Source organism: Phyllobates terribilis, unplaced genomic scaffold (genome assembly GCF_046119375.1).
Source record: "Phyllobates terribilis strain yellow unplaced genomic scaffold, ASM4611937v1 Scaffold_2__4_contigs__length_985480577, whole genome shotgun sequence".
NCBI lineage: Eukaryota > Metazoa > Chordata > Amphibia > Anura > Dendrobatidae > Phyllobates > Phyllobates terribilis.
In genome coordinates, this window is record NW_027362762.1 from 86380339 (window position 1) to 86400376 (window position 20038).

Genomic DNA, 20038 nt, shown 5'->3' on the forward strand with positions numbered 1-20038 from the left:
CTGCACATAAGAGCTGACACTCTACAGGAGAGAGGACCCTGCACATAAGAGCTGACATGCTACAGGAGAGCGAGAGGACCTCACTGACCATAAGAGCTTACACTCTACAGGAGAGAGGACCCCTCTGAAAATAAGAGCTGCCGCTCTACAGGAGAGAGGACCCTGCACATAAGAGCTGACACTCTACAGGAGAGAGGACCCTGCACATAAGAGCTGATGCTCTACAGGAGAGAGGACCCTGCACATAAGAGCTGATGCTCTACAGGAGAGAGGACCCTGCCCATAAGAGTTGACACTCTACAGGAGAGAGGACCCTGCACATAAGAGCTGACACTCTACAGGAGAGATGACCCTGCACATAAGAGCTGACACTCTACAGGAGAGAGGACCCTGCACATAAGAGCTGACACTCTACAGAAGAGAGGACCCTGCACATAAGAGCTGATGCTCTACAGGAGAGAGGACCCTGCCCATAAGAGTTGACACTCTACAGGAGAGAGGGCCCTGCACATAGGAGCTGACACTCTACAGGAGAGAGGACCCTGCACATAAGAGCTGACACTCTACAGGAGAGAGGACCCTGCACATAAGAGCTGACACTCTACAGAAGAGAGGACCCTGCACATAAGAGCTGACACTCTACAGGAGAGATGACCCTGCACATAAGAGCTGACACTCTACAGGAGAGAGGTCCCTGCACATAAGAGCTGACACTCTACAGGAGAGAGGACCCTGCACATAAGAGCTGACACTCTACAGGAGAGAGGACCCTGCACATAAGAGCTGTCATGCTACAGGAGAGCGAGAGGACCTCACTGACCATAAGAGCTGACACTCTACAGGAGAGAGGACCCCTCTGAAAATAAGAGCTGCCGCTCTACAGGAGAGAGGACTCTGCACATAAGAGCTGACAATCTACAGGAGAGAGGGCCCTGCACATTAGAGCTGACACTCTACAGGAGAGAGGTCCCTGCACTTAAGAGCTGACACTCTACAGGAGAGAGGGCCCCGCACATAAGAGCTGACACTCTACAGGAGAGAGGGCCCTGCACGTAAGAGCTGCCGCTCTACAGGAGAGAGGACTCTGCACATAAGAGCTGACACTCTACAGGAGAGAGACGATAACCTAGTAGATCAGGAGATGGAAAATTACTGCCATACAAACTGTGCTCCACTGGGATCCGCTGATCCATGATGTCCCAGGTACTGAGCACAACTGTACAGGTATGATAATCCGCTAGATGTCACAGCTGCAGAGCATTATGGGGAGGCCGTGCAGCAATGCAAAGTGACATTAGCCCACTCTCTGATGCTTCAGCAGTGTGAGAAATGGTATCGGGCAAGTTTTTTTTAAGGTAAAGCAAATCAAATCTAAAATTAATTGAATTCACGTGAAACCACGAATTTCACGAACTTCGACTCAACCTCGATCGTCGAAGGATCAATTCACTCATCTCTTTAGATAATATTTAATATCTAAAGAATATGCCCGATGACGCTTCCTGTAGTGTTCACATAATACTACAGAATAGTTCCTAAATAATACCACCAAAAACTGTCAAATAATTCTGGGTGGTTTTAGTTTGTTCATGGCGTTCTTGTCTTCTGGGCTCTCCTAGGAAATAACGGTCCTTGGGCACTTGCCCAGTTTGCCAATCCCTTAAAATACCAGCCAAATAGTTGAGCTCTAAAAACGTTTACCTGTCAACAATCTAATGTCTGCTGCTGCCCATATCTAGAAGAGATAATCATGTGGCTGTCAGCTACTATTTGTTCCTCATTTCAACTGTGTAATTAGCTGTCCTCCAGAAGAAAGTCTCTTGGAAGTAGATACCATGCTGGTCAATACCTGACCCTTTAAGGACTAAGAACTTTAATATCTAAAGATGTTAAATAAATCAGTTTTCTCCAAAACGAAAACACAACCATCTGCAGAGAGCTGTTTCATTGGGGCAAGGTTCGTCTATGACTTTATGTAGGTCGTAGACAGTGTCTGGACATCTCTTTCTTGGAGGAACATGGAACCACTGAGCTATGGTTTGAAGATCATTAGCACCAATAAGAACCAGTGCCTAGGCAGTGGTCTGCAACATGTGGAAAGGTTATAGTCCTGGAGCCTAAGAGGACCCATGTGCAAATCTACCACACAAGACACCAATGTCATAAATAGCACATGTTAGGTAGGGAGCCTGTAGGACCAGGATATCTGAGTTATTCCTCTCTCCAAGGCTATTCAGATGCCTTAAAATTTCAACACCCAGAATACACAGGACAGACATGAAGAATTTAAAGGAGAAAATGTATATCTCAGGAGGTCACAAGTCTCTATACACCATAAAGTCCAATTGTCAAAATTCAGAAATCTACGACACAAGATAAGACAAGGAGACACTATTTTATTGAATGGCCCTTTGTTTCGAAGGATAATCCCAGATTTCTTGCTGTTCAGTAGGACCCACATGTCTGCTCACAAGACAGTAACTTGTCTGCAAGACATTATTCGGCTTTCGCATTCACCACTGTTGATTTGTGATGGCTCTGAACGTCCCTGCTCTGCTGTCTGTACTTCTGTTCTACGCGGTGACATTGGGAATTGGAGTTTGGGCTTCAAAAAAAGCCAAAAAGTTGCAAATAAATGGGAATTGGATGGAAGTTGCGATTGTTGGAGGACGGAAAGTCAAGATGGTCATTGGATTATTTACTACTACAGGTATGTCTGGTGATTGCATGATATGGGTCTATTATTAACTCTTAAAGCACTGAGATAATTTTAATTTGAGCACCTTAATAACACAGTTACTTGGAGCCTTGGAACATTGTTTTTCAATCTCTTTTTTTTCTCTCTGCTAAAAGTCAAACCTTTTTTTACTTTTCCTAAGCTTGTTTTTTTCAGGAAGACTTAATTTTATTTGGCTTTTTTTTGGTGTGTGGGGGGGAGTGTTGAATACAAGGGAGTAACTATAGTGGGTGCAGAGATTGCAGATGCACCTGTGACCTGAAGCCTAGTAGAGGGGTGGGGTGTGAGCAAAAAGATGCAATCCTATGACCAAGATCCATACTCTGATACTTAGGGGTACTGTTGGAAATTTTGGATATTGGCCTACAAGCTTTATATAATGCATTGAATGACTTTATTAATTTTTTGCGTGGGAACTGTAAAAAAAAGCAAAAAAAAAAAAAGCTTGCAATTTGTTACCATCTTTTCAGTTAGCAACTAAAAGGTATCAACCACTGTGGACTCTCAAATCTAAATACTTTTCTATCTACTGACTAACATGGTACAAAGATATATATTTGTAAAAAAAAACAAGAAATTCTGTCATTTTTTGGAATTTGGTTTTAATGGCGTCCACCTTGAAGTATAAATAATAGGCTTACATTATTCTGCAAGATGTTACAGTTACACCAAATGTATAAGTTTTTTGTTACGTTTTACTACTTTTTCACAATAAAACATGTTTTTCACAAAACTATTTCTTTTGTGTTGCCACAACACAATACTCACAGCTACCTGTAGTTTTAATTGGTACCATTTTGGGGTACATAAGACTTTATTACTCTTATTCTGTTTTTTTTTTTGAAGAAAAGATGAACAAAAACATCAATTCTATAAATGTATTTATTTACAGCATTACTGTACAGGATAACTAATGCATTATTTTTTTAGTAGAAGGTCGTTACAGTGTCACAAGCCAATTATGTATACTTTTCTAATGTTTTCCACTTTTTTTTCAGTGTAAAACACCCTGTGTCCCCCAGGGGCAGAACTTCTATATAAATAACCACAGTCAAATTGGACGGCCATGGGGCCAATGGAAACAAATACTCTTTTCAAACCCCACATTCCTACATACATGCCAATCAATGATAGCCTTTTATGTTGTATTTTTAGCAGCATGTCCCTAGAAACTAGCCTGTCTTAGTCTACTCAGCTCAAAGCCATATGAACATGGGCGGACACTGACAGTGAAGGGTCCCCCAGGATGTGGCTCTGGGCTGCACGTGACACCACCCATCTGCTTATACAAAAATATGCACTTTAATATACACATATAAATCTGTATACATGCACACAGGGAGAAACATGTCACTCAAGGAGAGATGGAGGGGGGAACCGCCAAAGACCCTACTGTCTGACTAGTCTTCTATGTGGCTCGTTCCCCAGCATCTTTTAAAGTATGTTTTTCGCTGAAACGCCACAGCATTTTAGTATCAAAAATACCATGGAATAAGCATCATGTATCAGTTGCCAGGATCCCTTTAAGTAATTTTGTGCCGAATTATAGATACTACAGATCCTCATTAGAATGTTGTGTGTAGCTGAAAAGGTGCCCGGAGTGGTAGCCGCAGGCGAATGTCATGTGTCCGACATCCCAGCACGTTCTTACAGAAAAGACGAGAGTTCTGGGGAGGGGGTGCGTATGCTGGCAGTGTTGCTATTGGTACCTTCATCTTCAAGCTGTTCCCATTCCACTACTCACCAGGTCCATTAGACTCCAAGACAAGGACACCAGGCACGTTCTTAGAAACAAGGCCAAAAAGGTACCAGACAGTAGTTTTTCCTTTGAATCAATTAACAGAGGGACGCCTCAAACTCTAGCTTCCCGAGACCTGACTGGTCTCTGTAACTGGACCAATTTTGATTTCCATGGTTTTGCAGTCAACTTGTGAATCAAAACGGAGGCTGCACTTTTACCCAAGGCAAATCTGTTTTCTCCTCATGGTTTATCCAGAGACTACCTCTTCTCTGGCATCTGAGTCCAGCAACACGTCATCAGCTCATGGACTAGGATGCCTACCTCGGGCTGCGGAGTGGTCGACCACTGCATCAGTGGTGGGGCTGGCGGTCCACAGCTAGCACTCGCTAAATGGTAGCTACCCACTGGGGTCCCCCGAGTGACTATCTGTGGCATCTCCTTCGCTTCTGCATCCTCCTCGACGATCATAGGACACTCGCTCTGGTCACTTGCTTCCTGGCTGCTGTAAGCCAACTTCACTGGAGCTCCTCTCTTCAGCTCCTCACATGATAGGTGCTGCGAAGAAAATAGCACCAGTCGCTCCATTACCACGCACCACCTGTGGGTTTCACTCGGCCTCTTCCTGGGCCAGACTTCCGATGCAGTCACTGCATCACATCTCACTCCCGGCGACTCCACTTCGACCACGTCTCCTGCCTTCGCTGTCTTCCACCCGATGGGCCGCGCCTCACATTGCCCTGCGCCCTCCTTAGGTACACACCTCCCATCCCGGGCTGGATCCTAGCTGCAGGGCAAGACACCCCTGTGGACTGGACACATTTTCGCTCTCTCGGGTGCCATCCACGACAGGTGATCGTTCTTCTCTTCACCACCGCATTTGCCATCTTGGAGACCATGCTTCTGGCCGCTATCTTGGGCTGAATGTGTTCTGGCGCTCTTTCATCTGTGCCACGGGTCTTCTCTACCCCGTTTCCTTCATGCGAAGAACTCGCAACCCTACTTGTAGCGCCACTGCAAATGGTGCCGAGGGTGGTAGCCGTAGGCAGGTGTCATGTGTCTGTCACCCCAGCACGCTTTTACAGAAAAGACGAGAGTTCTGGGTGTGTGTATGCTGGCAGTATTAATATTAGTACCTTCACATTCAAGCCGGTCCCATTCCACTCCTCACCAGTTCCATTAGACTTCAAGACAATGACACCAGGAACTTTCTTAAAAACAAGGCACACTTTACCTGGCGACACACTTAAGCGCACAAGGCAGCAGGCAGTACACTTTACAACTTCTTCTGTCTCATACAGAGGTACGTTCTCATCGGTCTTGTGCGACGGCACTTTACATGTGGACGGTAAACAAGCAGAGCAAATGTGCAAAATAAACCTCCATCTTCCCGGTGCAGGGACACACAGGTCGATATGTAACGATATGAACCCTGCGCCCAAACAGTAGTCTGTGATCCCTTTCAAGGGCCGCTCCTAGAACTGCTTCCCTCTTCTGTGTTCTCAGCTGGGCAGCACCCTTCCTTCACAGTGCCCCCCACGTCTGGCCAACACTGGACCCAGTTCTTCCTTTGCTTCTTTCACTAATGGGTTTAACCCACTAGCCTGCTGAACTGGATCTCAGTCGCCTCTAGAGTTCCTTCACAATTCTTGATTTCTTGTGCCTCTCAGCTGCACACTAGTTCTCCTGCTTTCCAAAACTCTAAAACTCTGCACACTCACATTCCTTCTCCATTTCAACTGCCTGGAATTCCTCTTCCTGTCACTAACACACAATCCCCAGTATGGGCCAGTTAGTACTGCAGCCCACGGGGAAATTAACACTTGTTACCACAAGAAAACATATTTCACACAACAATAACCAATAGTATCTTGAATTGACATCTTTTGGGGGGGACGACGACTATTAGTGCACCCTCTTACATACCCCCTTACTTTAAAGATGGTCGTCCCCAACCATAACAATATCTGGAACTCATTGTCCACATTGCTCCTCTTACATAGCGGCACTTAGAATAGAAATATGCAACTACAGGAGTCTACTATGAAGTCCAATAACACTTCGGAGTTTTTCCTTAGGGTCCGATTTGGAGGGCAAAATAGAGGTAGTGGACTGGGGTCTAATTTTCTTAAAGGGCTGATCTAGGATCAGAATTTGTTTTTGGGTCTAATCTTGAATTTGTATTTATTTTGAAGTCTAAACTTTGGATCTGAAATAAACAAATTTGGTTGGAGGACATTTTATTTATATATAAAAAGACTGGGTATATAGTCCAAAATTTTGTAAAGAAAGCAACTTATATAAACTTTTTAAGTTCCCCATTGAGATTCTAATAATCTCCTCTTTCAGCTACTTGGGTTGGCGGTGCGTATATTAATGGATCTGCTGAGATCGTCTACCTTCCTGGAAGAGGACTTGCATGGCTTCAAGCTCCCTTGGGATTTGCCATAGCATTAAGTTTAGGTAAGAGACAACATGTATCCTCCATATAATTGCCTGGTGACAATTATAGAGAAAAACACTAAGGTGGAAGCATTTTATTAAGGTCACACCAACATATTTCACCATTGAGATAGTAAACAAGTAAACAAAGAATTGTGCTAGCAGGAACCAAATGTTGCTAGCACATTTGCAGGGGTAAAGACTTTGTGTGCTGGACCTGATCATGTGACCCAGAGAGTTTCCTGGGTATAAAGGCCGTGTGTGCCACATTGCAGGGGGGCTTTTGGTGCCAAGAGAGCGCAGGGTGCGGATGTACACCGGAGAAGACGCTGCAGCCAGAGATTTGGCGCCAGGCTGCAGAGTGGAGCAGACGTGCTTCAGAGGGACAGCAGAGCCCAGCGCGACCAGCTTCAGTCGGAGGGCTGCGCTGCACCAGAGCTGGACATCGCCCCAGCGCGACCAGCCTAAGTCGGAGGGCTGTGCTGCACCAGAGCTGGACATTGCCTGAGAGGCTCCGTACTCATCACAGAAGTGCCCTGAGCCCTGCGCATGTTGGTAAGAGTCAGGACCTGCGCCCCACACTGAGTAAGTTCCCGGGATGCGATGTAGCCTGTCAAGAGCCGAGGTCTGAATACCCCTTACCCCAAGCTTGAGAGACTACTGTCGATGGTGAAGCTGAGAAGAGCTGAGAGAGGACTGTGACAGTAGAGATGCACCAGCAACAGCGGAGGAACTGCGCAAGTGAACAACTCTCACCTATGGTACAGGGGACAGTTGGGATTAGGATTTCAGGTTGGGAGGGGGCCGGTTGGTGCATGGGAACCTAAACGGGATCTGATAGACTTTGTCTGGAAGAGACTTGCGGCCTAGAGGGAAGAACAGGTGACCCCCGCTAGGGCCATATAAGGAGAAAGAGAACTCACGTGGTGTCTCCCACGACTGGGTGCATCACACTGTTGCAAAGAACTGTACTGCTATTCACTGAAATATTTCTCATTGTTATTCCAAGTTGCTGTTTATTACCTTTGCTACTAACCCCCTTTGTAGAATAGTTGTTATAATATAAAGTGGTTATACCAACCCCTGACTGTTCTCGTCTTGTGTCTCTGTGGGTTGCATTCCGGCATCTGCATTACACTGGGATGGTCCCAAATATTTAACTGTCTCTGTCTGCCCCAGCAGTGTGTTGCTGGTCAATTTTAACCTTTCATCTACTTAACTATATCATATACTATTCCTATCACTTAAACACTAATAAAGCCCACCGCTGCCTACCTGTCCTAATGTTCCTATCTATCACTAACTAAACACTAAACTATGTTTATATTGTCCCTACCCCTGAGCTGAGTGTACCAGGTTATCTTAGGCAAACTAAAATTGTTGTCTTCAGGGGCAGGTATACGACAATCTCTGTCACACTTGTGGCGCCCTGCCACGCACAGGTGCCACAGAACCCAGTAGGGTGCATGGATGGACTTCTCCACAAGAGGCCCTCATTACATTCACACACCTCCACCCTACCACCTCAGACCAGCAGAGGGAGCCCCTTAGGGACATATATAGGAAGGGTGGAGCCAGGCAGCTCAGTGAGAAGTGAGAGTTCAGTCAGACACAGAGAGAGTCTGAGAGCGTGCTGACGCTGAGAGCAGCGAAGACGCAGCTCGTCTGCTGCTGCCGTAGTGAGGGCCCTGAGTGCGGCCGATGGGAAGGAGGAAAGGAGAGAGGAGTTGAGGGGGGCAGAGGAGCGTACCAGGCTCACCCCAAAATATACACCGGACACCGGGTTCGCGCCTACAGGGTCCTTCATACCCAGTAGGGACCACCAGATACCTGGAGGACTACAAGTACCAGGCCGACCAACGCTGACTACTGTACCAGGGCTAGGAGTCATGGAGGCCCCAGCGTCCAGGGAGAGCGAACCCCCATGTGAGTGTCTGTCATTTCTCCCTGAACTGTCCTGGCCGTCTCTCACCTGTACCACCATCCATTACCCCACGCTGCCCTGAGGCCCGCTCCACCTGTGGGGAGCCGTTCCATCACAAGCTGCCCTACCATCTGCCTCAGAGGACTGCTCTGCAGCGGCGGCTCCCTTTAGCCACATTCCACAGGTGGCGTCACGAACACTTTACAAATCCCCTGTAAATAATTCCCTTTTTTTTTTGGTTCACCGCCCTGGGCCACGGACCGGGCCAGCCACCGTGATATCCCCCAGCATCCACAGGCCCGGGCACCGAGTACCCCACTGCCCTGGGGGCGCGTCATTCTTCTGGTGTCACAAACAGGATTCCGTGCCCGTTGCCACTGGGTACTGTGCGCCTTAAAAGACTGTAATACTCACTGTGGTGAAGATTTCCTGCCATTGCCGAGGTTTTCCACCATTGTCCGCCATTTTCCAGTCGTCGCGCGGGAAGAAGAGGGGTGTAACCATGGGAATCGGAGAGGTGTAACCGCTGGAAGCGCTCGAAGCCCAGGACACGCCCCGCCTCTGATGTCGAATCAGGAAGCGTCAGGTCCTGGAAGGAGTCCGGAGGGCGCTCTGACGTCAGACGCGAGCGACGTAAGGTCCTGGAAGAAGACCGACGCCTGCGGAGCTGCGGCCTACCTGATAGAAAGTGAAGAAAGTAGGCTATGGTTTACTAGGGGGGCGCAACCATGGCCGACGACCAGCAAGCCGCCGGAGCACCTGATGCCCAACTTGCGCCCGGCGCTGCACAAGCCGGAGCGGCCGCCCCACCAGCAGGGGTCATGACCCCGTTGATACCCATGGCCCTGCTGTATATCCCTGGAGCAAAATGGCTCCCCCAGTATGATGGCAAAACAGACACCCTGTCTGAGTTCAAGAGAAAAATATGCGGTGTACTGGACATGTATTCTATGACTGGTAAGCAGAGAGCCGCTGTTGTGCTGGGACAATTGACTGGTGCCGCAGAGCGGGAAGTTGAAACCTGGCCAGCCGCAGACCAGGAATCAGTATCCACTATCTTTAAGAGACTGCAAACTGTGTTTGAAAACCGCACTGAGACAGATCTCCGGATGAGGTTCTACCACTGTGTCCAGAAACCTGAGGACAGTATCCGGGACTATGCCTGGCGCCTAGAGGAAGCCCTGCGGGCCCTGAAACAGGTTAGTCCAGACAGCATACAAGATGAAAATAAAATGCTGACGGAACAGTTCATCTGGGGGTTGAGGTCCCAGGAGGAGAGCAGAACTGTACGGTGGTGGGCTCTAGATCATCCAGATGCCACCTTTGACACCCTCAAGGACACGGCTATTAAGGGTCTACAGCCCCTGGAAACATCAGGGACTGCTATCCAGCGTTACCAGGGTGGGGCCACCCCAGTGCCCGCAGCACCCACCGCTCCTTCATTGATGGCTGAAACAAAGATGCAAACAGTGCCCCCTAGCGAGCTGGACAGCCTGCTCTCTGAAGTGCGTCTGAACCCTGGCCACTGTCCTGAGCACCCTGCAGCTACAGGGGGAGCCCGAGCCGGAAGGAAGGATCCTACTCACTGATAGCCCTGAGGATGTCCCCTGGATGAGGAGAAGAAGGAGGACAACGCCACCCGGAGGAGGACAACGCCACCCCGGAGGAGGACAACGCCACCCCGTGGGAGGAACAACGACCAACGTCGCCCTCCAGGAGACTTCATCTGCTACCGTTGCCACAAGGCAGGCCACACCGCGCGGAACTGTCCTTTAAACGAGCAAACCCTGGGGCCGAGGGCCAACACCCAGGAGTAAATCAACCAGGCCCATCAAGCTGGTACCATCGGTTCGTAGGAGGGAGGCCTTTCCTGTCCATCGTGCTGGACGGCATTGCTACACCTGCGTTACTGGACACCGGCTCACAGGTAACCATCATACCTGATGTCCTCTACAAAAGGTACTGGTCCGTAGATGAACTCCGCCCGCCAGCCCCGAACCTCTCTGTGTATGCCTCTAACGGCCTTCCTCTTAACCTAGTCGGGGTTAAGGACGTGACAGTGAAAGTGGGGAGAGCGGAACTAAAGGACCAAGGACTGATTGTAGTAGAATCTAACCCTGGTGATACAGACTTGTATATGATACTTGGTACGAATATTGTTGGTAACTGTTTGGGAGAAGTGTTGTTTTTGCTCCAACAGATTGCTGACACTGCCAAACCAGGGCAGAGGAAGGTGCTCCAGAGAGAGATTCGAGCCCTCCTGTACCAGCAACAGGTAAAGCTAACAGGTGGTGAGATTGGTAATGTACGGGTGACAGATCCGATACCTATTGTGATCCCCCCAATGAGTGAGATGCTGATTTGGTGTAGGGCAGCAATAGGTCTTAAGGGACAGAACTACCAGGTGGTAGTGGAGCCCATTAACTCAGAGCACAGACCTACACTCTTAAATGCTAAAGGGGTAGTTGATGTACACAATGGGAGGGTACCCATACGTCTCCTAAATTGTGGGGAGGAGGAAGTTAAATTACCAAGATACGCCACTGTTGCCAGATTGTATACTGTGAATGATGACGCCATACACACAGTAGAGTCTTTAACCTCATCAGACACAGTGGAGGGTAATGACTCAGAAACCCAGGTGGGGGACTGGTGTCAACAGCTCCATGTTGGGACTGACACCACTCCTGTCCATCAAAAACAAGGTGTACACAGGGTGGTCCAGGAATACGAACAAGTATTCAGCAAACACCCACTTGATTTTGGGAGGATCAAAGGGGTACAACACCATATACCCACAGGTGACCATCCACCCATCAAAGAACGTTACAGGCCCATACCACCAGCACACTACCAGAAAGCGAAGGAAATGTTGCATGACATGAGGAAAGCAGGGGTAATAAGAGATAGCTGTAGCCCCTGGGCAGCTCCCCTGGTCCTGGTCAGGAAAAAGGATGGAAGCATGAGGATGTGTGTAGATTACAGACAGGTAAACCGCATAACACATAAAGATGCATACCCTTTGCCCCGTATAGAGGAATCCCTGGCTGCACTAAAGTCTGCAAATTACTTCTCTACCCTTGACCTCACTAGTGGGTACTGGCAAGTAGCAGTTGCTGAGGAGGACCGGGAGAAGACGGCCTTCACTACCCCGATGGGACGCTGCGAGTTCAACAGTATGCCGTTCGGACTCTGCAACGCCCCTGGAACGTTCCAGAGATTGATGGAGTGCTGTTTGGGACACTGTAACTTTGAGACCGTGCTGCTATACCTGGATGACGTGATAGTGTACTCCAAGACGTATGAGGACCATTTGAAGCACCTGGCGGAGGTATTGGAAGCATTGTCCCGGTATGGGATGAAATTGAAGCCTTCCAAGTGCCACCTGCTCAAACAGAAGGTTCAGTACCTGGGGCACGTGGTCAGCTCGGAGGGAGTAGCACCAGACCCGGAGAAGGTCACTGCCATCCAGAAAAGGCCGGAACGGAAGAATCTCAAGGAGGTACGTCAGTTCCTGGGACTGGTCGGGTATTACCGGAGGTTTGTAAAGGACTACACCAAGAAGGCAGCACCTTTGCAAAATCTCCTGGTAGGACAGTCCAACCGAGGCAAAAAAAAACCCTTCCAGTGGGATAAAGAGCAGGCTGAGTGCTTTGCAGTGATGAAAGAGATCCTGACTGGTGAAGAAATCCTGGCCTATCCTGACTACAGCCAACCTTTCCTGCTGTACACTGATGCCAGCAACGAGGGACTAGGAGCAGTGTTAAGCCAGAAGCAGTATGGCAAAGAGAAGGTGATTGCCTATGCCAGCAGGAAGTTCCGTCCTACCGAGAGGAATCCAGAAAACTATAGCTCCTTCAAGTTGGAGCTCCTGGCCTTGGTCTGGGCTATTGACGTGCCCCCTGGGCCATGGGGTACCCGAAGCCGGGCCTGTAGACGCTGGGGGTTGTAGTCACCGTGGCAGTGACCCGGTCCGTGACCCAGGGTTGTCAAACCAAGGGGTAGTATTTGTATATGCATGTAAATGTCCGACTACACCACCTGTGGAATGCGGTCGATAGGAACCGCCGCTGCGGAACAGTCCTCTGAAGCTGGTGGTATAGCAGCTAAGGTAGTGTAACTCCCCACAGGAAGAGTGTAGCTTCAGGGCAGCGTGCGTGGATGATGGTGGTTGTAGTGCAGGCAGTCAGTAATGAACACAGAGTCAGATTGTGCAGTCCCAGGGTCTTTACTCACGATTATAGCAGTTCCAGATACAGGGCCAGTGTAAGGGCCCACGGCGTCCTGTGCTCACGCAGTGAGGGGCTCGTTCGACCCTCAGGTAACTCTGGAGTATTTTGCGGGACCCCCTTCTGTGTGTCCTCTCTCTGGCCTGCTCCCTGCACCTCACACCCAGTGGCACTTCTATCCGGTATCCTTGGGCCTTGGCGGGCGACGTGTGTTCCGTCCCCTGGGTCCTATGTGGCTACCTTCTTAGTGTACTGGTGTGGACTTGTGGCCTGCAGTACTTGAAGTGCTGCAGCCTCCGGTTTCCCAGTTGGGCCTTGTAGCTCCGTGCTAGTTGAGGGACCGGTTCCCTTTATCTGGCCTGACCCCTCTACCTCCTGGTAGCAGTGGGCGTACGGGTGGCTTGCTGCACGGCCCGTACCCCTAGGGTCCTTTCTCTTCCCGTTCCTGGAGCCTCCAGCTCCCTCTCCTCCCAGGCTCAGGCCTCCTAACTAGGCCCGCCTGTGGAGCAGAGCTCATACAGAGCCCCTGCTCCCTGTCTTCACCTCAGTCTGTCTGACTGGAACTCCACTGACCTGAACTCTGATCTAAGATGGTTCCCGTACTTATACTCCTTCTACAGTGCTCCCAGGATCTACGTCCTCCACCCATCCACTACATAGTTCCCCCTCTCTAGGTGGTTCCCCCCACTCCTGCCAGGGATCAGGGACTGTGCTCTCCCGTAGTAGCAATCTCGCCCTGTCCCCCGGAAATGTGGTGTAGTGGATGTAGTGTTAGGGTCCTGAGCCATACTCCTTCCTTACCTGAGAGTGAGATACTACACCTCTGCGTGAGATGCAATACCTCTGTGGCAACCGAACCCTCAGGGGCGCCACACTATCACTGAACGATTCAAGCACTACCTGGCCTCCACTAAGTTCACGGCCTATACTGACAACAACCCCTTGACACATCTAGAGACAGCCAAGTTAGGAGCCATGGAACAGCGTTGAATGGCCCGACTGTCAAACTATCAGTTCACCATCAAGTACCAGGCAGGCCACAAGAACGCCAACGCCGATGCCCTATCCAGAATGCCTCACCAGTCGGACACTGAAGAAGAAGTGGATGACCTGGAGGAGATTGAGCTACCTGCCTTCCACAGAAATGGAATGGTCCACGAGCAGCGCATCTCCAGGAGGTATCGTGGTAAGACACTAAACCCTTTACCTCATCACAGTTGGAAGGAGACCCAGGACAGCGACCCAGTTGTCAGCCGTATCAAGGAACTGATAACCCAGGAAGGTTCCTCCCTGGAGAAGACGCTTCTCCACAAGCCAAGCAACTGTAGAATGAGAGATGCCGGCTGTTCATCTATAGAGAGAAGCTGTGCCGAAGGTATGTTAACCCCAGGACCCATGAGATGGTATGGCAGATCGTAGTGCCCAGGACAGACATCCAGATGGTGTTGGAGGCCTACCACGATCAAGCAGGGCACTTTGGCTGGAAGAAGCTGGAAACCCTCCTGAAGAGTCGGTTTTATTGGGTTGGAATGCGGAGCTCCATAGAGAGGTGGTGCCGGGATTGTGGACCCTGTAGCATCAGAAGAAAAGACTACAGCAGCCAGAAAGCACCCTTGCAGTCCATCAAGACAACCCAGCCCCTGGAGATCGTCGCTCTGGATCACGTCAAGCTGTTACCCAGCAGGTCAGGCTACTCCTATGCCCTGACCATGGTGGATCACTACTCCCGGTTCCTGGTGGTAGCCCCCGTCAAGGATCTGACGGCAGAAACTGCAGCAAGGACATTCCAAGCATACTTCTGCAGGCCCCATAGATACCCGGATAAGGTGCTGACGGATCAAGGCCCTGCCTTTGAAGCCGAGCTGTTCAAAGAGTTTTGCCATCTGTATGGGTGTAAGAAGATTCGGACTACGCCGTACCACCCTCAAACTAATGGTCTATGTGAAAAGATGAACAATATCATCATAGACCTGCTGAAGACCTTACCTCTAGAAGAAAGGAATCAGTGGCCAGACAAACTACCTGATCTGGTAGATCTGTACAATCACATACCTGTGAGTTCCACCAATTGTACTCCAGCGTACCTCATGAGAGCCAGACTCGGAAAGTTGCCCATGGACCTGGAGCTTGGAGTGGTAGAGCCAGAAGCAGATATGTCCACTGAAGACTGGAATACGACTCGACAGGAGCAGTACAAGAGAGTACATGCCTGTGTCGAAGACAGTCTAAATAGGGTGAGAGATAAGCAGGAAGCTCAGTACAACAAGAGTGCACCCGCAGAACCCCTAACACCTGGAGTAGTTGTGCTGAAGCGAAAGAGAAGAAACCACAAGCTTGACGACCAGTGGGAAAGAGAGCCTTACACTGTGTTGGATTCCAGCTTCGACAATAGAAAAACCTGTCTAATCAGTAAAGATGGAGGTAAGACAGTTGCAGCAGTCTCAAGAGACCATTTGAAGTTGTGCCCAGGTCTATTGAAGCCACAGGAAGAAGTACCTCCTATCGTGACTGAAGAACCCAAAGAAGATGTACGCCATACTGTCTTAGGAGATTTCCCGGCAGATTGGCCTCAACTGGATGGAGCCGTAATAATACCTGTGATGCACTTCTACCAACAGCCAGAAGACCCTCCACTGCAAGAAAGACCTGTAAGTGCCCCAGAAGAGCCTGCTCAGGAAGAATTCCCGGAAGACAGATCACCAGTAGAAGCAGAGCCAGTAGGCCCAGCAACCAGTGTACTTGCCAGTCCCATCGAGAGGTTAAGACAGTTCTACAATTTGCCCACACATAGATCTGATAGGGTATCAGACAGTGCAAACACAAACATCAACAACACCCCAGTACTAAGTAGGTCAACACGCAGTACAAAAGGCCAGGTCCCTGCCAGGTACAAGGAATAAGTTAGAAATACCTGCAGTGTGAATAGTTACCCAGTGGGTATTGCTACTGTTATTGTTTATTGTATAAACTGTCAATAATATGTGCCTTTAGTTACCCGTCAGGGTACAGAGACTTGTAGGCTGAGGACTGTGAGCAGCCCAAAAACTGTTCCTGTACATAGTTGCACTCCCTGGCGTTTGGCGTGGCGGAAGACGTGGTCCAGCACCTGGATCACTTATGACCTGTAGCCACGCCCAGGGCCTACGTTGAGGGTTTTCAGGCGGGTCCCTCATGTTCTTTCTTCGGTGAAATGGACACCAGGTTACGGGACTTACTGTAACTCTATTGTTATTAGAATTGTTATTGTTGTTATTCATTGTTGTTATTTGTTAACCTGTGTTGAAAAAAAAATGCTTCAGTCCAGGAGTACTGAATTGTACTACTAGGGAATGTTGCGCCCTGCCACGCACAGGTGCCACAGAACCCAGTAGGGTGCATGGATGGACTTCTCCACAAGAGGCCCTCATTACATTCACACACCTCCACCCTACCACCTCAGACCAGCAGAGGGAGCCCGTTAGGGACATATATAGGGAGGGTGGAGCCAGGCAGCTCAGTGAGAAGTGAGAGTTCAGTCAGACACAGAGAGTCTGAGAGCGTGCTGACGCTGAGAGCAGCGAAGACGCAGCTCGTCTGCTGCTGCCTTAGTGAAGGCCCTGAGTGCGGCCGATGGCAAGGAGAAAAGGAGAGAGGAGTTGAGGGGGCAGAGGAGCGTACCAGGCTCACCCCGAAATATACACCGGACACCGGGTCCGCGCCTACAGGGTCCTTCATACCCAGTAGGGACCACCGGATACCTGGAGGACTACAAGTCCCAGGTCGACCAACGCTGACTACTGTACCAGGGCTAGGAGTCACGGAGGCCCCAGCGACCAGGGAGAGTGATCTCCAAGAGAAGGCCCTACCACCAGGTCAGCAGGTGCAAGAGAGAAAGAGAGACAGTAATAAAGCCAGGCCTAGCTCCAGGCAGGTCAGAAGCTTAGCAAGTGGAAGCAGTGGATCAGGAGGCCCTATACCCACTCACTGGGGAGAGTCCAGAAGTGCACCCTGCCTACCGAGGGTGCACCAGTAAAGGTACCGAAGCGAACCCCCGTGTGAGTGTCTGTCATTTCTCCCTGAACCGTCCTGGCCGTCTCTCACCTGTACCACTATCCATTACCCCACGCTGCCCTGAGGCCCGCTCCACCTGTGGGGAGCCGTTCCATCACAAGCTGCCCTACCATCTGCCTCAGAGGACTGCTCCGCTGCGGCGGCTCCCTTTAGCCGCATTCCACAGGTGGCGTCACGAACACTTTACAAATCCCCTATAAATAATTCCCTTTTTTTTGGTTGACCGCCCTGGGCCACGGACCGGGCCAGCCACCATGATATCCCCCAGCATCCACAGGCCCGGGCACCAAGTACCTCACTGCCCTGGGGGCGCGTCACACTCTTACACACATAAGAACTGACACTGTACAGGAGAGAGGACCCTGCACATAAGAGCTGACACTGTACAGGAGAGAGGACCCTGCACATAAGAGCTGACACTCTACAGGAGAGAGGACCCTGCACATAAGAGCTGACACTCTACAGGAGACAGGACCCTGCACATAAGAGCTGACACTCTACAGGAGACAGGACCCTGCACATAAGAGCTGACACTGTACAGGAGAGAGGACCCTGCACATTAGAGCTGACACTGTACAGGAGAGAGGACCCTGCACATAAGAGCTGACACTCTACAGGAGAGAGGACCCTGCACATAAGAGCTGACACTCTATAGGAGAGAGGACCCTGTACATAAAAGCTGACACTCTACAGGCGAGAGGTCCCCACACATTAGAGCTGACACTCTACAGGAGAGAGGACCCTGCACATAAGAGCTGACACTCTACAGGAGAGAGATCCCTGCACATAAGAGCTGACACTCTACAGGAGAGAGGACCCTGCACATAAGAGCTGACACTCTACAGGAGAGAGGACCCTGCACATAAGAGCTGACACTCTACTGGAGAGAGGACCCTGCACATAAGAGCATAAGAACTTACTGTGTTATTTTGCGTCTCCTTCCATTAGGCGCCATCTTTTTTGTAAAACCAATGAGATCAAAGAAGTACTTGACAATGATGGACCCTCTTCAAGAAGCCTATGGAAACTCCATGACATTTCTCCTCTTCATCCCGGCCCTCATAGCAGACGTTTGCTGGTTTGCTGCCATCCTGGCATCTTTAGTTAAGTCTTTATCTAGATTAATTTTATTTCATTTTTTTATATTGATGAATAAGATGCTTATGATGGGATGGTTACACTGATGAACTGTACCCAAAAATATTTATCACAAATCCACTTGTAAAGGTGATAAATACTAGATCTATGGTGGTCTAATCGGTTGGCCGCCCAGCCACCCCCAGTTAGAAGACCAAGACTTGGAGGATGAATGCTTCTAGCCAGAATACCCCTATAATAGTATAGTTAAAACGTAGATGAAATCTGCAAAAAAAACAAAGCAACATTCTGTAGATTACATGACTTACCTTGTAGTGATCCACAGTTACAGCTTGTATGATACTCCAGAGCAGCGCTCATAATTCTGCTGTTGGTCATTAGAAATAGTTGAAGAACTTGTTGACAAAAGCTTCTCACCTGATTTCACAAGACATGACTAGAAGCAGACGTTCCAGTTAGTGGTTATTACTATAACCATAATAATGTTATACTATGTGGTACTTCTCTATTACAGCTTCTGCAGTCAGTGTCATATTGGATATTCGCAATTACCTGTCAATCCTGATATCAGCTTGTACCGTCATTACTTATACATTGTTTGGTGGTTTCTACTCTGTGGCTTACACTGATGTCATACAGCTTGTTTTTATGGTACTTGGATTGGTAAGTAGAAATTTTATTGTTTTGTTCATTGCTGGCTGAATACAAAGTGGGGCAGCATTACAGTGGCATGCAAATGTCTGGGCACCCCTATTCAAAATTACTGTTATTGTGAATAGTTAAGCAAGTTGAAGATGAAATGATCTCTAAAAGTGCTAAAGTTAAAGATGACACATTTGTTTGTATTTTATGCAAAAAATATATATTATAAATATATATTGTCATTTTTTACATCTTAAAAATTACAAAAAAGAAAATGGGCCGATCCAAAAGTTTTGGCATTCTTCCCTCTATCCGTGAAATGTTCCCCATGACATTGGCTGCAACACAACCCCAAAGTATGATGTGAGATGTTCTTTTCCTAAAATTCTGTGCCCTTTTTTCTCCACACATACCATCATTTTTGCCAAAGAGTTCTATTTTAATCTCATCGGTCCACAGGACTTGTTTCTAAGATGCATCAGGTTTGTTTAGATGTTCTTTTTCATACTTCTGATGCTGAATTTTATGGTGAGGACGCAGTAGAGGTTTCCTTCTGATGACTCTTTCATGGAGCACATATTTGTGCAGATGTCTCTAAACAGTAGAACAATGTACCACAACTACAGAGTCTGCAAAATCTTTCTGAAGGTCTTTAGCAGTTAAGCAGGGGTTCTGATTTGCCCCTCTAGCAATCCTATGAGCAGCTCTCACTGAATTTTGCTTGGTCTTCCAGAATTTATATTGATCTCTATTGTTCCTGTTAACTGCTATTCCTCAATTACATTTCAAACTGAAGAAAGGGCAAATTGAAAAAAACGCTTTGCTATCTTCTAATAGCCTTCTCCTGCTTTGTGGGCCTCCACCATTTTCAGAGTGCTAGGCAGCTGTTTAGAAGAACCCATGGCTGCAGTTTTCTGGCACAAGGTTAGAGGAGGCTGGGTTTTTATAAAGCTGGGAAATGTGCATTACCTGGCCTTTCCTAATGATGGTAATGAACAAGCCATAACCTATAACAGGCTAATTAAGCTCTGAAACCTTAGTCAAAGTTATCTGGGCACACAAATCTCCAAGGCTGCCCAAATTTTTGCATTGGTTCATTTTCCTTTTTGTAAATTTTAAAATGTAAAAAATTACAATATACATACAGAATATATACAGTACAGACCAAAAGTTTGGAC

At 48.7% G+C, this 20038-nt stretch overlaps 1 protein-coding gene across 2 annotated transcripts in view; it reads left to right on the forward strand.

The window, feature by feature from the left end:
- The first annotated feature begins 2438 nt into the window (after positions 1-2438).
- Positions 2439-20038, forward strand: part of LOC141193906 (high affinity choline transporter 1-like) — a 30171-nt gene continuing 12571 nt past the window's right edge. For both annotated transcript variants that reach the window (XM_073662182.1, XM_073662183.1), the window contains exons 1-4: positions 2439-2710; positions 6825-6938; positions 18069-18222; positions 18731-18881. In XM_073662182.1, the coding sequence (XP_073518283.1) occupies positions 2533-2710; positions 6825-6938; positions 18069-18222; positions 18731-18881 (597 nt within the window). In that variant the 5' untranslated portion in view covers positions 2439-2532. The remainder of the gene's footprint in view (positions 2711-6824; positions 6939-18068; positions 18223-18730; positions 18882-20038) is intronic.